Source organism: Daucus carota, chromosome 6 (assembly GCF_001625215.2).
Source record: "Daucus carota subsp. sativus chromosome 6, DH1 v3.0, whole genome shotgun sequence".
Lineage (NCBI taxonomy): Eukaryota > Viridiplantae > Streptophyta > Magnoliopsida > Apiales > Apiaceae > Daucus > Daucus carota.
Window position 1 is genome coordinate 29,293,648 of NC_030386.2, and position 13,481 is coordinate 29,307,128.

Genomic DNA, 13,481 nt, shown 5'->3' on the forward strand with positions numbered 1-13,481 from the left:
GATTGCAGTTCATGAACTATCAGCCTGTAATAATAATGAAAAATTGTTCTCTTGAAGATCGATCAAAGCTTAACAAATTATTGTAGCATAATATTAAAGAGTTCAGTCACCGCACATCTACAAAAACTCTTTCGATGTATTTCTGATCTTTATAAGAAATAAACTGTAAAACTGCAGTCTGCAGAATTGCAGACCAAAAGCATATAGCAGAGTATTTAGTTACATAAAACCCAGTGTTATCTTTCCATAACCAAAATAAAAACAGAAAGTGCAGACACTTAAATAGTCATGAAACAGAAACTAACTGGAATTCATCTAAGCCGTCTTGGTCTTGGTGGCAGCAGATGCCACAAGACTACGAAATACAACCACAACAGCAAGACAGAAAAGAACAGCATAAACTCGTATAAGCTCGAACGATCCCTTCCCCGATCCGACCAACTCTCCTAATACCGGCACCTGGAAAAATCGCTCAAATTTATTAGTATTTGAACTTCAGTTCATATCTTCAATTTTAAAGAAATCATAATATTTTTTCTTAAGCTAAATTCAAATTAAATTCCAGTTCATATCTTAAATTTTAACAAAGTCATAGTATATTTTTTCTATTCTAAATGTATGACGAAATCATAGTATTAAAATTTTAATTCATATCTTAAATTTTAACGAAGTCGTAGTTCTAAATTTAGAAATAGGAGCGTAGTTGACCACTTTAAGAGACGTAAAAAAGAGTATGAAATGGAAGATAACTTACAACGATGGAGGCAAAGGCGACGCCAAGAATCAAAGAGGTGGTGCTGACCCAGGATTTTCGAAAGATAAAACCGTATAGAGAGGCGACAGCGAGTGGCCAGTTGACAAGAAGGTGGTAATAAAGAAGAGGCTTAAAAAAGGGAGGCATTTCCAATACCAAATAATGTTGCTCGCTTCGCATGAAATCCTCGATGTGATGATGCAGGGAGTGATCGCTTGGGAGAAACACATAACCGAGAGGCATCAGACCCACAAACGCTACGAGACATAAGAACAACACAGTGATTGCATCAGCGAGCTTCATCAGAATTCCCATTTTTTTGACTTGTGTCTTGGTGTGTGTATGAGGGTTAATTAAAGACCAACAGGAGGATCAGAGAACGCAGAAATAGAAAGCTTGAAATTTTAGTGTGTATTGTGTCAAAACAATAAGAAATTTATATCAACAAGTCAATCTGCCAATAGAGCAGTTCTACAAGAAAAGATGCAATAACAACAGCATATAATTCTTTTTGACCAATTCAGAACGGGAACTTGTCTGGAAAAAGCGGTGGCAAGTGGGGTTAAAATCTATAATAATCTCATGTCATTGGTGACATGAGATTATATGAGACTCAAATGAAATTATTTCCTCCGTACTAATTATATAAACATAAATTAAAAATAAAAAACTTTAATTTTCAGACTAACTCGACATTTTAGTCTGAGATTAACTTTTCCGGATGCTAAAACATGCCCTGTCATAAACAAAATTCACCACGGTAGTCATTTACAGTGTAAGGTTGTGAGTTGATCATATACTCCCTCTTTCCCCTCTTTTTTCACGTTACTTTTTGGCACATTTTTTCACACTCATTTAAAGTATAGTTCCATAATATATTTTTTTAATTTTTTTTCTCTGAATAAAAGTTTGATGTTTATACTTTTATTCAAAAAAAAATTTTGAAAAAAAGTTATGAATATATTTTATAGAAGTCTCAAAATGCGTGCAAACAAATAACCACGGGGACGAAGGGAGTGGCTTAATTTCTACTCTCTATGTCCCTCTCATTTCTTTAGAGAACTATTTTGGGATGTCCCTCTCATTTCTTTACGTTACTATAAATAGTAAGGTTTTCCATCATTACACCCACTATCTTCCTCCACTATCTCATATTTAATAATAAAAAAATACTATTACACCCACTACTTTCCTCCACTATCTCAAATCTATTATTAAATATTGATAGGTCCCACCACTTTACTCATTTTTCATCTCACTTTACTCATTTTTCATACATTGTCTTGGTCTCCATGTCCCTCTCCAATGTAAACAATTGAGGGGGACGGAGGGAGTACGAGTTATCCTTATTAAATGTGGCAAAATAAAACAATGAATAATCATGTTTTGTCTGAATACTCGGGTTCATTCTTTTTCCAACTCAATGGCGTCCAGACTCCAGTTGACCTTGTCAATATCCAAATTTTAATCTCATCTCATGGACTCGCTAATTTGATTCTTCATCCGCGTCAAACTCAATCATTCACGAGAGGACAGAGGAAGCTGCATGCTTGTTCAAGTCTGGCGGCTGGGCTTGTATTTCACACTTTGGCCGTGTTTGTTTAGCTGAAGTCGATTGTGGCTTCTGTTTTTTTATCCGTCTGTATAAATAAGTTGAAGTACTTCTAAGAAAGCTGTGTTCATTTCATGGAATGGAATGAGGGGAGAATGGAATGAAAAATTATATAGAAATTTTAAAGAGAAAGAAGTATGAGATAATAATGACAAAATATGAATGTAGTTAATTTTTTTGTGAGAATGATTGTGAAGAAACATGATGTTGAAATGGAATGAGCATTCTTTCCAAAACATGTGGGTTAGAGTTATAGTTAAAATAGTAAAGTTGGTTTCTTTGATCAACACCATTTTAGAGTACAAAATTCATTTCATTCTCCCTCCATTCCATTCACTCCAAGTGAACACAACCTAAGAATGTTAGCTTCTCTCTCAGGCTGCTTCTTTTCTAAATATTTTATTAACTTATTTATTTCACATTTTTAATCTACTTCTTTATTTTAAGTTAGAAATCACTTTTTTTAAATTTGTCCAAACGGCTCCTTTATAAATTAGTCTATTGGTCATTTGGAAAAATAAATTAGTACTACCTCCGTCCTTTTTTATTTGTCATTTTGACTTTTTGCACGCAACTTAAGGTGATTAAAAAATATACTTCTACTTATTATTTTTAAATTTTTCTTTTTCTGAATTAAAGTTTATAGTTTATTATTTTATTTACAAAAAGAAAATTTTAAAAATAATAAGCGGAATTATGTTTTTTACTCATCTTAAGTTACGTGCAAAAAGTCAAGTAAAAAAGGACGGAGGTAGTATATGATATTCACGGTCCAAATTGAATTAGATTACTTCGATGATTTAAACACACTATTTAAGATGAATTGATTATAAATTAATATAATTTATTTTTTCAATGATTTAATTTTCTGGAAAAAAGACTTCTACAACTCGTGATTAATATTGATGTTGATTTCCTTTAGCCAATAAATATAAATACCTCAATTTCAATAACAAACTTTCTAATAAATTTGTAAATCACATAGTTCTAAACTTTAAAGAACTTTTCATCATAAATTAACTAACCATGTACTTAAGAATTTTTTTTATACTTGTAACTACTAGATTTTTCATTTTTTTTTTTATACAAAGAAAAGCTTTCAATTAAAACTCAAATCATACTAAATACAATTCTTAACCTCCACAGGAACATCCCTCCCGGTGAAGGTACGATCAGGAAAAACAACCTAACGTTGTTTAAATCAAATAGCAGAGCACGGCATTCCTCGATAATCCTACCAACTGGCGAAACCATTGGAACTTTGTTTCTAATCGCCTGGATCACCACCAGGTGATTAAGATTTTTTTTTTTTTTATACTTGTAACTAAGAAATTAAGAATTTTGTTTTTATACTTGTAACTACTAGATTTTTCATTTTTGACCACAAAGTTTTGTTAAAAATACCAACAGAGCTGAATTGGAAATTTTGGTAACCTAAACTAAATCGAACATAAACATATGCAATAGAGTGAAGAGAAATTATCACAACAATACGTGATCAGTTTAATTTAAATTGAAAGAAGTGGAATTTCCTTGGGGGTTAAATGGCGTTTTGGTCACTCAACTGACCGGAAACTTGCAATTGGATCATCCAACTCAAAAAGCTGTCAGTCACATCATTATACTCTTAAAAATTTTCATTCAGGTCACTGGCCGTTACACTCCGTTAAAAATTTGACGGAAAGCTGACTAAGCGTCGTGACTTGGCTTTAAATAAATCCACCGTGGCATGTACAGTCAGCTGAAGTGGCATCTTGGTCACTCAACTGACTACAAACTTGCAATCGGGTCATCAAACTCAAAAAACTTTCATTTAGGTCACTTATCATAATATCCATTAAAAATTGAAAAAAGAAAGAATTAAAAGCTACATGGAGCACTTTTTTTCTCTCTTGAAATTTTCGTAACTTATTAACAAATGAAACAAATACACACACATAAAATCAATAACTTCACCAACAAAAACTTAATCTTTGTTTATCTTTTATCGTTGTATATATCTTGAGGCCATTTTGGAAAAACTCATTAATTTTTTGATGGAGTTTTCCACAATGACCAAAAGATATTATAAAATGACAATAGATTTATAATTATGTAGTTTTTTCAAAATGGCCTTAAGATATATAAAACGATACATAAACAAAGATTAAGTTTTTGTGGGTGAAACTATTGATTTTATGTGTGTGTATTTGTTTCATTTGTTAATAAGTTTCGAAATTTTTAAGAGAGAAAAAAGGTGATGTATGATAGCTTTTAATTCTTTCTTTTTTCAATTTTTAACGGATATTATGATAAGTGACCTAAATGAAAGTTTTTTGAGTTTGATGACCCGATTGCAAGTTTGTAGTCAGTTGAGTGACCAAAATGCCACTTCAGCTGACTGTACATGTCACGGTGGATTTATTTAAGCCAAGTCACGATGATTAGTCAGCTTTCCGTCAAATTTTTAACGGAGTGTAACGGCCGGTGACCTGAATGAAAATTTTTGAGAGTATAATGATGTGACTGACAACTTTTTGAGTTGGATGACCCAACTGCAAGTTTCTGGTCAGTTGAGTGACCAAAACGCCATTTAACCCATTTCCTTGGTCATCCGAGTTCTGGTCCTGGCGGTAGGAGAAACCAGAAGACTACAAAATAAAACGATAACAGCAAGAGCAAAGAAAATAAAGTACGTTCGTATAAGCTCAGCCGATCCCCTTCCCGATCCAATCAGTTCTCCTAATACAGGCACCTGCATAATTCAAAGTTCATACAACTACTTTTATGTAAAGAGGTCAAAAGTTCGAGTTTCAGTAGATAATAAAGTGTAGACGTCTGACAATTTCCGAATTTTAAAAAAAACAGTATGTGCAGGAGGATAATTTACCGAGATGGAGGCGAAGGAGATGGAAAGAATCAAAGTGGTGGTGCTAAACCAGAATCTCCGGAATGTAAAACCGTATAGAGAGATGACAGCAAGGGGCCAATTAACAAGCAGATGGTAATAAAGAAGAGCTTTGTAGAATTCAGGCATTTCCAGGAGTAAATATTGTCTCTTTTCCCGGATATAATCATCGATCATGAGCTTAAGGTAGTAATGGCTTGGGAGGAACAAATGACAATCCATTACTATTCCCCCAGCGGTTATCATGCTTAAGAACAACAAGGTGATTGCATCCAAGAGCTTCATCAGAATCAGCATTTTCCTTCTCCCTTGTTTACCGTACTATATTTCAGTATGATAATGCTAAATAATAGGTGCGCGTTACAGGAGCTGGTGAGCAATATATACAAAATTATAAACACTGAGAGAGTGACAGTACTTTATTAGTGTGTTCTGCAGAAAAAATGTGTAACACAAGGCCAGGCAACTATACCATTTTTTGATTCTAAATATTTGTAAGTCAATAAATAGCTGCTATGAAGTTCAATTCTTTTTAAATCGGTCGGCCTACAAGATTGCAATTACCAGAAAAGCAGCAAAACGACCAATTAGAGAGTGATGCAGTCAGTTGAAGCCCGGCTGGGAACCACAAGTGGAAGTCGCCACAATATTGACAAACCACATCATCATAAAAATTAAAAGCCCAAGGTTGCTCCCAGAGTTTTACAATCACTCATTGGTTCCACTCCAATGTCATCAGAGCCAGCCAGTCACAGAAACATTGTATCCTTCCTTAAGTTGCATGTGACTGAACTGTGTGAGTCTGGCATGATGTCTTACTTTCATCACCACAAAGCGGCAACTTTCTAGGCCTCAAAATACTGGTTGAAATTCTGATCAGCAAACCTGATTCATCAGGACGCATTTGGCCAAGCTGTAAACCAATTTCAGGGAATAAAGATAACAGAGCTTAAGTATAAATGCTGCAGGAGACAAATGAGCTAACTCTAACATTATATGTTACTGCAAATCCGATATTTCATTTAGATGAAACATTCATCTCTTGATTATCATTTTGTCAGGGAAAGAGTTCAAAACAGAACATATCAAGTTAACCAGACATGACTACTAAATCTTTATCTTGCATGTCCTTTCTATATTTTCGCTCCATGATAATTGTCGCTAAAGCTATTCTGAACTGTAGTTGTTAAATTGACTTCTCTTCTAGTTTAAAATTGCCATAATTATTTCACTTAATCATTATTAATCTTTTTGTAACTGAACTGGATCCCTCTTAAAGTTACTGAAATGAAAATGTATGTACTATTAATCAACCAAATTATACACAGGCACTATTGATACATTGCCTCTGCCTTCCCAGTAGATATGGTACACAAACAACTCGAGTTTCACTGGAGACTGCTACCTCCAAGCGACTGGTTGCCACTATATAATCTAAATTGCGAAATTTCTTATAATTTCCTTGCACATACATATCTGCAAGAAGATTGAACCCTCAAACCGTTGTTCTAAAAATCAATGATCGGTTCTCCAATTGTCAGATTGCGCTCCACCGACCAGGGCAAGTTGAAGATCTTTGCTGTGATAAATTTGAATATCTTGTTCACATTTATGTTGTATGTTGAACTCGAAAAAAATAAAGTTGCATTCAAGGCCTTGGCATATGTCCTTGCCTGCAGAACATAACAATATCGAAAACATGTAAATCTAAAAGTACCATGATTTCATTCTTCCAAAAGTTCTTGCAAGCTACATGCATAATAAAACAACACTGGATTACACTACAATATAAAAAAACGTTTCAAATCTTCGATAGAGGTCTTCTTCAATCAAGTTCATGAAAGACAGCTACCTAGTGTTAGTCAATCTACAAGTGTAATAATTTTAAAAGGAAATTTTAGAGGGCAATAATTCTCCAGAGGTTACATCTACTTTATGAATGCCCAAACGTTTTTATTTCTGCTGTCTTTTTCCCTGGGGTATTAGTCAGACAACGCGCCAAATGATTTAAAGATTGGAATTGATAGATGTGGCCAAACTTAAAATCTATATCTCTTTCGGTAGGAATTTTAGCACTTCCACAAATATAATTTACTACTATAGAGCTTTACCAAACAAACAAATGCAGTATCTGTATAGACTTGGAGTAAAGATGCTGAAATTAAAAATTGAAATTCATTCTCTAGATTCACAAATATTTGGCCTCAATTTTTTTTAACTTACGCTGTTACTATCGTGCTACAAAAACAAATGATTTCAGTCCTTTTATGGTCATATTCTAGAATTCGACTCCATAAAAATTAGTTTTTAGCTGAATTTAGGTGTGTTAGCATTTTCGCCATAAAAACCAGTGGTTAGACTTCTGTTTGAGCTATCAATTTTGATGGATTTTACAAAGAAAGTTGCCTAACGTATATGGAAAAAAGAGTAGTAAGAAAAAAGTTTACCTGATTAGCAATGGTCCATTGCAGATCCATGGGTAACTGGACAAACTCATCAAACTTGGTTCCCACTATTACTAATATCGCGCTCTGCAACAAATTCAGGTAATCATATCAGCAAATCAATTATTTTTAAAAATTATATTAAGCAATGGGGGGAGATTATCAAACAAATTCAAATAATTGTTCACCTGATTCCATTTCCGGGCTTCTTGATACCACGTAATTACACTGAAACACACAAATTATACGACTAAGGTCATGATTTTTGTTGAAGAACTGCAGCATTTGGTACCAGAATCATACGAATCATTTGAAGATGTCTATAAGATTTACCTATTTAGAGTACAGCGACTTGTAAGATCAAACATGAACAAAATGGCTACTGAATCTGCACAAGCAATTGGGAGCTGCTTTTGATTATCATTTCCTGCGTCATATATCATTTGAATTTCAGATTCTAAGATAAATGAAACAACAAATAATATATCAAATAATATATTACCTGGAACCTCCCACATCGTATATGCTATCCGAGCTCCTTTGACACACAATGTTTTATCCATATGGGTCAATCCCTCTTGTAAATCTCTAGATTTTTCCCTGCCTGTATATTTTGCCTTCAATAAAAAAAATACCAAAATCAACACATATTTTTCATAATCCTGCGATTCTTTAAAAATATTCGTAAAGCTGCAATGCAACAGTGGTGATATGATCATTTGGTAAAGAATTCAATAAATATATCGAAATTTTCATTTTTCAGAAGAAAAAAATATCACCAACCAGGAAGCTTGTTTTTCCAATCTGGCAATCACCCAACAGACTAATTTTCAAAGTAACCAAATCCGAAGAATCCTCATGGTGATCACAGCAACACGAGGCCCCCGACGGTTCACGAGACGGATAAACCGTAGGAGGCGGAGATAAAGACCGAGGAATCGAAGACGGGAGCAACTGCCTGTACCGAACCGATTTCCCTGCACAACAACCAAAAATCTGGCTCCAGAATGAATGAACACAGTGCCGCAGATTCGCCATCCGCCTCACAATAATCCTCTTCACGTTAATTCGTCGCAAAATTATCTTACGGCAAGAACGAGACATGTTACAGCAAAAATGCGAGTTATTTGCAGTAACAAAAAATGCCTGAGGAAGTAGCACAAGTAATGTATTTGTGGATGTGCTTTAGGCCATGAGAAAGAAAAGCTGGTGTGGAGTAATAATGTATTTGTGAAATAACGGGTATATTTAGAAAGCGTATTTCTCAAAGTTGATTTGTTTAATTAACGACCAGTTGAAGGCGACCACATAATGGGGACAGTTGACCGATATTTGTGGTGGGACAGAATCCATTTTAATCAAAAAGGCCGGCTTCGTTTTGTTTGCTTATTCAAATTTTCGGACATTTGTCTACTCTCGTTTCTCTCTCCTATAATTCTATGATTCAGAAGCGAACATGTATGAATCTGTATGGTACCACAAGTCTTTGTGCATGATCTTCGAAAAGATAGTTTTAGAATTAGGAGGGGGTCGAATTCAATTAATTTTATCACCATTCACTTGATGATTGTTCAATCTAATTACAAATGGTGAGAAAATTGTTTAATATGCATGCAAGGATTATAATATATATTTTAGTAATGTATTAGACAATGTAAAAATTTACTAATTACGTAATCAGTGTTTTATCTCTGATTTATTAAAAACATTCCAAATAATCCTGGTTAATTTTTTTAAAAAATTTATATATATATCGATTACACTCCAATTTAACTAATTTTTTTTTGATTTATTCAATAATTCTCTTATAAATCCTGAATTATAAATCCTGAATCGAATCACTAAATCAATCAATTAGTTTTAATTTCCCGACTTATACAACCATGATTCTGTCATACACTTTTGACGTGATTTTAATAAAAAGAATTTATATGATAGGATACGGAAGATAAGAATAATGATATATCTTAATTAATATGTTAAAGTATTTTAATCAATAATATTAATAGATATAAAAGGTTTCGTATTTCACATATACAATGAATTTAATCACTTTTATATTTATTTTGAGCAAACAATTTATCATATCCTTTTTTTATGATATTTTAAAAAAACTTCGACTTATTGATATTTTTAAAAATTCTAATTATTAATTTATAAAAAATATTTTATTGATACTGATAACATTTTCAAAAATTTCGAACTGATTAGTTACCATTCTAGTATATCATTACAAAATTATATTGGTGGGAAAGCAAGCTGGCAAATCTGCGCATATAAAATGAGGAAAGAGAAAGGTGGAAACAGCAGCAAACAACTTCGACAAGTTTTAAAAAGAAGACGTGGCCTAATTCGCTGAATACGTGTGGTTGGATTAGGATAGTACTCGCACGGCTGCGATCTGATCATCGTAGTTAAACTAATCATTGCCTCGTTGGTGCATATTTTATCGCCGCATCATATCGAAAATAAAATGTGAACACGTTCATTTTGTCACTTCTTGTTAGAAACAACAAACAAGGCATTTGTTTTCTAATTGGAAAGAACCGAGCGAGGTTTGATTCATCGTTTTAACACTGAAATTACTAGCTACGTTGGTCTAGGGTGGCAGTTTCGGGTAACGGATTGTGTTCGTGTCAGCAATCGGGTCAATTTCGAGTCGATTTCGGGTCAAGCTAAAATCACTTAAAATTGAATAAAACTTAAAATGAAGTTATTAGAAACGAAATTAGAATTTCAGGTCATGTCGGGTCCATTTCGTGTCAAAACGGGTGATTTTCGGGTCACTTTCGAGTTTTGTCTCAGTAAATCAGGTTACGGGTTCGGGTCGGGTTCGGGTCGTGTCTGATATTGCAGCCCTACGTTGGTCATTTACTCCCGATTTTTTGACACACACTTTAATTCTTTTGATCAGGCATTCAAAAATATTATTTTTAATTTTTTCTGAATAAAAATATATAATTAAAATTTTAATTCAACAAAAGTATATGTCAAAATTTAACTACCCGATCAAATCACTTAAAAGTATATATGTCAAAAATCAAAGTGTCAAATAATAAAAAATAGAGAGAGTATTAATTTAGGTCATTTTCAATTGAAATCATGAATAACAATTAAAACAATTTTTTTATAATATTAAAATTTGTTGAACTATACTCTCTCTGTCCCAGCAGGTTGTTTACTTTCAGTGTTTGCACTTGAAACTAATATAAAGTATAGTTCCGTAACATTTTTTAATTTATTTTTTTAATAATAATTTCACCGTCAAACTTTTATTAAGGAAAAAATTTAGAAAAAAGCATTATGGAACTATACCTTATCGGAGTATCAAAATGCGTGTCAATAACTAACGTAAAAAACATGTCGGAGAGGAAGTATTACTAAAAAGTAAAAACTATTACTAAATAATTTTTTTCTGAATAAAAAGTAATAATGCGGTCTGAAAAGTTCTAATTATTGGCCTTATAACGGTTATTGAAACTCGGCTAATGTGTTCCAAACTAGAAACAATTTTCTTGAAAGAAATATTATTAATAATTTCGGATGGGCTCATTAATTAAAATACTAATCTAAAATTAGATAAAAAAAAATTTGGTTCTTCATGATTCAACCGAGTTGAAATGATTGGTTATTATTCAATTGGTTATATGCGAGATCGGATTTTTATGTTATTTTTATAATTCATTCAAGACTAATATAATAAGAATTTTAAATATTGAAATAACACTTTTATATCATTTACTCAAAAAAAACACTTTTATATCAACGAACAAATTTTATTAAAAAAATGGTAATCCGACAATAAAACCTCCAATACACAGTTATCAGGAGATACAAATAAATTGTAGCAACCTATCAAACAGAAAATTGTAGCCAAATTATGTGTTATCTTATTTTGTGCTTCTTAACATGTTGGATAATCTGGTTGCGGCATAATTTCGTAGCAAGCTTCCAGTATATTGTCAACTTCAATGAAATACTTAGGCAGGGCTCATTTCATTAAATGGAATGAAAAATTATATAGGAGTTTTAAGGAGAAAAAACAAAGTATGAGATAATGATGATAAACTATTAATAACTTTGATGTAAAGCAAACGATAACTAAAATAGCAATGTATCAAGAAAGGAGATGAGCACTAAATGGTATCTTCTCTGAATGATTCCAACTCTCAAATCAGTCTGTTACACAATGCAGGAAACAGCATATAACCTTAACAAAAGCTAGACATAACAAAATACTACAATACCCTTACTGACATGCAAAAGACAAACTATCAAAAGTAAAGATGTGGTCCTCAGTACTGCTTGTGGTCCTTAGTACGACCATGTCTCCACAACGGTCTTTTATTCACCCGACATCCATCATTTTCAGCTACAGCATTCTTCTGTCAATACTCCCCCTCAAGCTGAGTGGAGTTGGAAGACGAAACTCCAAGCTTGTTCAATAGATACCTGTGCTGCTTCACTGGCAAGCTCTTAGTCAATATGTCTGCCACCTGTGCATGTGACGGAACGAACTCAGTTGTGACCTTTCCTTCTGCAATCTTATCTCTGATGAAATGGCAATCTAATTCTATGTGCTTAGTGCGTTCGTGTAGCACCGGATTTGCCGCTATGGATAATGCTGCTTGATTATCACTCTTAATCAGTGTTGGTGGCAAATCATTCAACCCCATATCCTTCAAAAGTGCTGACATCCAAGTGACTTCACAGCAAGTCAGTGCCATCGCTCGATACTCCGCCTCCGCAGTTGATCTTGCCACCACCGACTGCTTCTTTGTTTTCCACGACACAGGAGAAGTTCCCAGCATCACACAATACCCTGTTGTTGATTTCCTAGTTGTTGGACAGCTTGCCCAATCACTGTCACAGTAGGCAGTGAGCTGGGCTGCAGAGCTGGAAGCCAGTAGTATACCTTGTGCAGGATTGTTCAACAAATACCTCAGAACCCTTTTCGCCGCTTGCATGTGCACCACTGTTGGCCTCTGCATAAATTGTGCCAGATTATGCACAGGATAAGACAGGTCTGGCCTAGTTATCGTCAAGTATACCAGCTTACCCAACAGTCTTTGGTAGTCGCTTGGGTCTTGCAAAACCTCTCCCTTTTCTGGAGTAAGTGTCACATGTGTGTCCATCGGCAATTTTAGTGGAGTAGAGTGCAACATTCCAAACTCTTTAAGCAAGTCCATAACATACTTTCTTTGAGATATGAAGAATCCATCCTGACTTCTTTCTATTTCCAGTCCAAGAAAATAGCTCACGGGTCCTAAGTCTTTCATCACAAAGTTACTTGACAGCTCCTTTTTCAGTTCAGTCACCTTCTCCAAGTCATTCCCAGAAATCAGTAAATCGTCCACATATATCAACACCAGTGTTATGCTCTTTTCATCTATTTTTGAATAAAGACTATAATCAGCCTTAGAGTGTTTGTAACCAATCGATACCAAAAACTTGGCCAGTTTGTGATGCCATTGTCTCGACGCTTGACGTAGTCCATACAGGGCCTTTTTCAGTCTGCAGACAAGGAGTTGCTGTTCATTCGAACTTCTGCCAGCAAGCTCACCCTTCTTGATTCTTCCCCCTGGCCCATGATAACCTTGTGGCATCACCATATAAACTGTCTCTTCTAAGTCACCATTCAAGAACGCGTTTGAGACGTCCAACTGGTGCACATGCCACTCTTTCATTGCCGCCACTGCCAACAAGGCTCTAACAGTAGTCATCTTCGCTACGGGAGCAAATGTCTCCACGTAGTCAATGCCATAGGTTTGTTTGCACCCAAGT

At 34.2% G+C, this 13,481-nt stretch overlaps 1 protein-coding gene and 1 long non-coding RNA gene across 3 annotated transcripts; both read right to left on the minus strand.

Moving 5' to 3' along the window:
• Positions 1-116: 116 nt before the first annotated feature.
• On the minus strand, positions 117-2,388 carry LOC108224868 (uncharacterized). The gene is made up of 2 exons (XR_010284722.1): positions 755-2,388; positions 117-459 (listed from the first exon to the last, which is right to left on the minus strand). It is a non-coding gene; the product is annotated as an uncharacterized LOC108224868 (long non-coding RNA).
• A 4,144-nt stretch (positions 2,389-6,532) lies between these two features.
• Positions 6,533-8,942, minus strand: LOC108225524 (septum-promoting GTP-binding protein 1). 2 transcript variants are annotated; one of them, XM_017400412.2, is made up of 6 exons: positions 8,481-8,942; positions 8,200-8,314; positions 8,031-8,124; positions 7,886-7,925; positions 7,701-7,784; positions 6,533-6,926 (listed from the first exon to the last, which is right to left on the minus strand). In XM_017400412.2, the coding sequence occupies exons 1-6, from the start codon at positions 8,799-8,801 to the stop codon at positions 6,762-6,764; spliced, it is 819 nt and encodes a 272-aa protein (XP_017255901.1). In that variant the 5' UTR covers positions 8,802-8,942; the 3' UTR covers positions 6,533-6,761. The 2 variants fall into 2 exon arrangements, with proteins under 2 accessions (XP_017255901.1, XP_063936450.1); XM_064080380.1 differs by having other exon boundaries at positions 8,031-8,314; positions 8,481-8,932.
• Between the last annotated feature and the right edge of the window lie 4,539 nt (positions 8,943-13,481).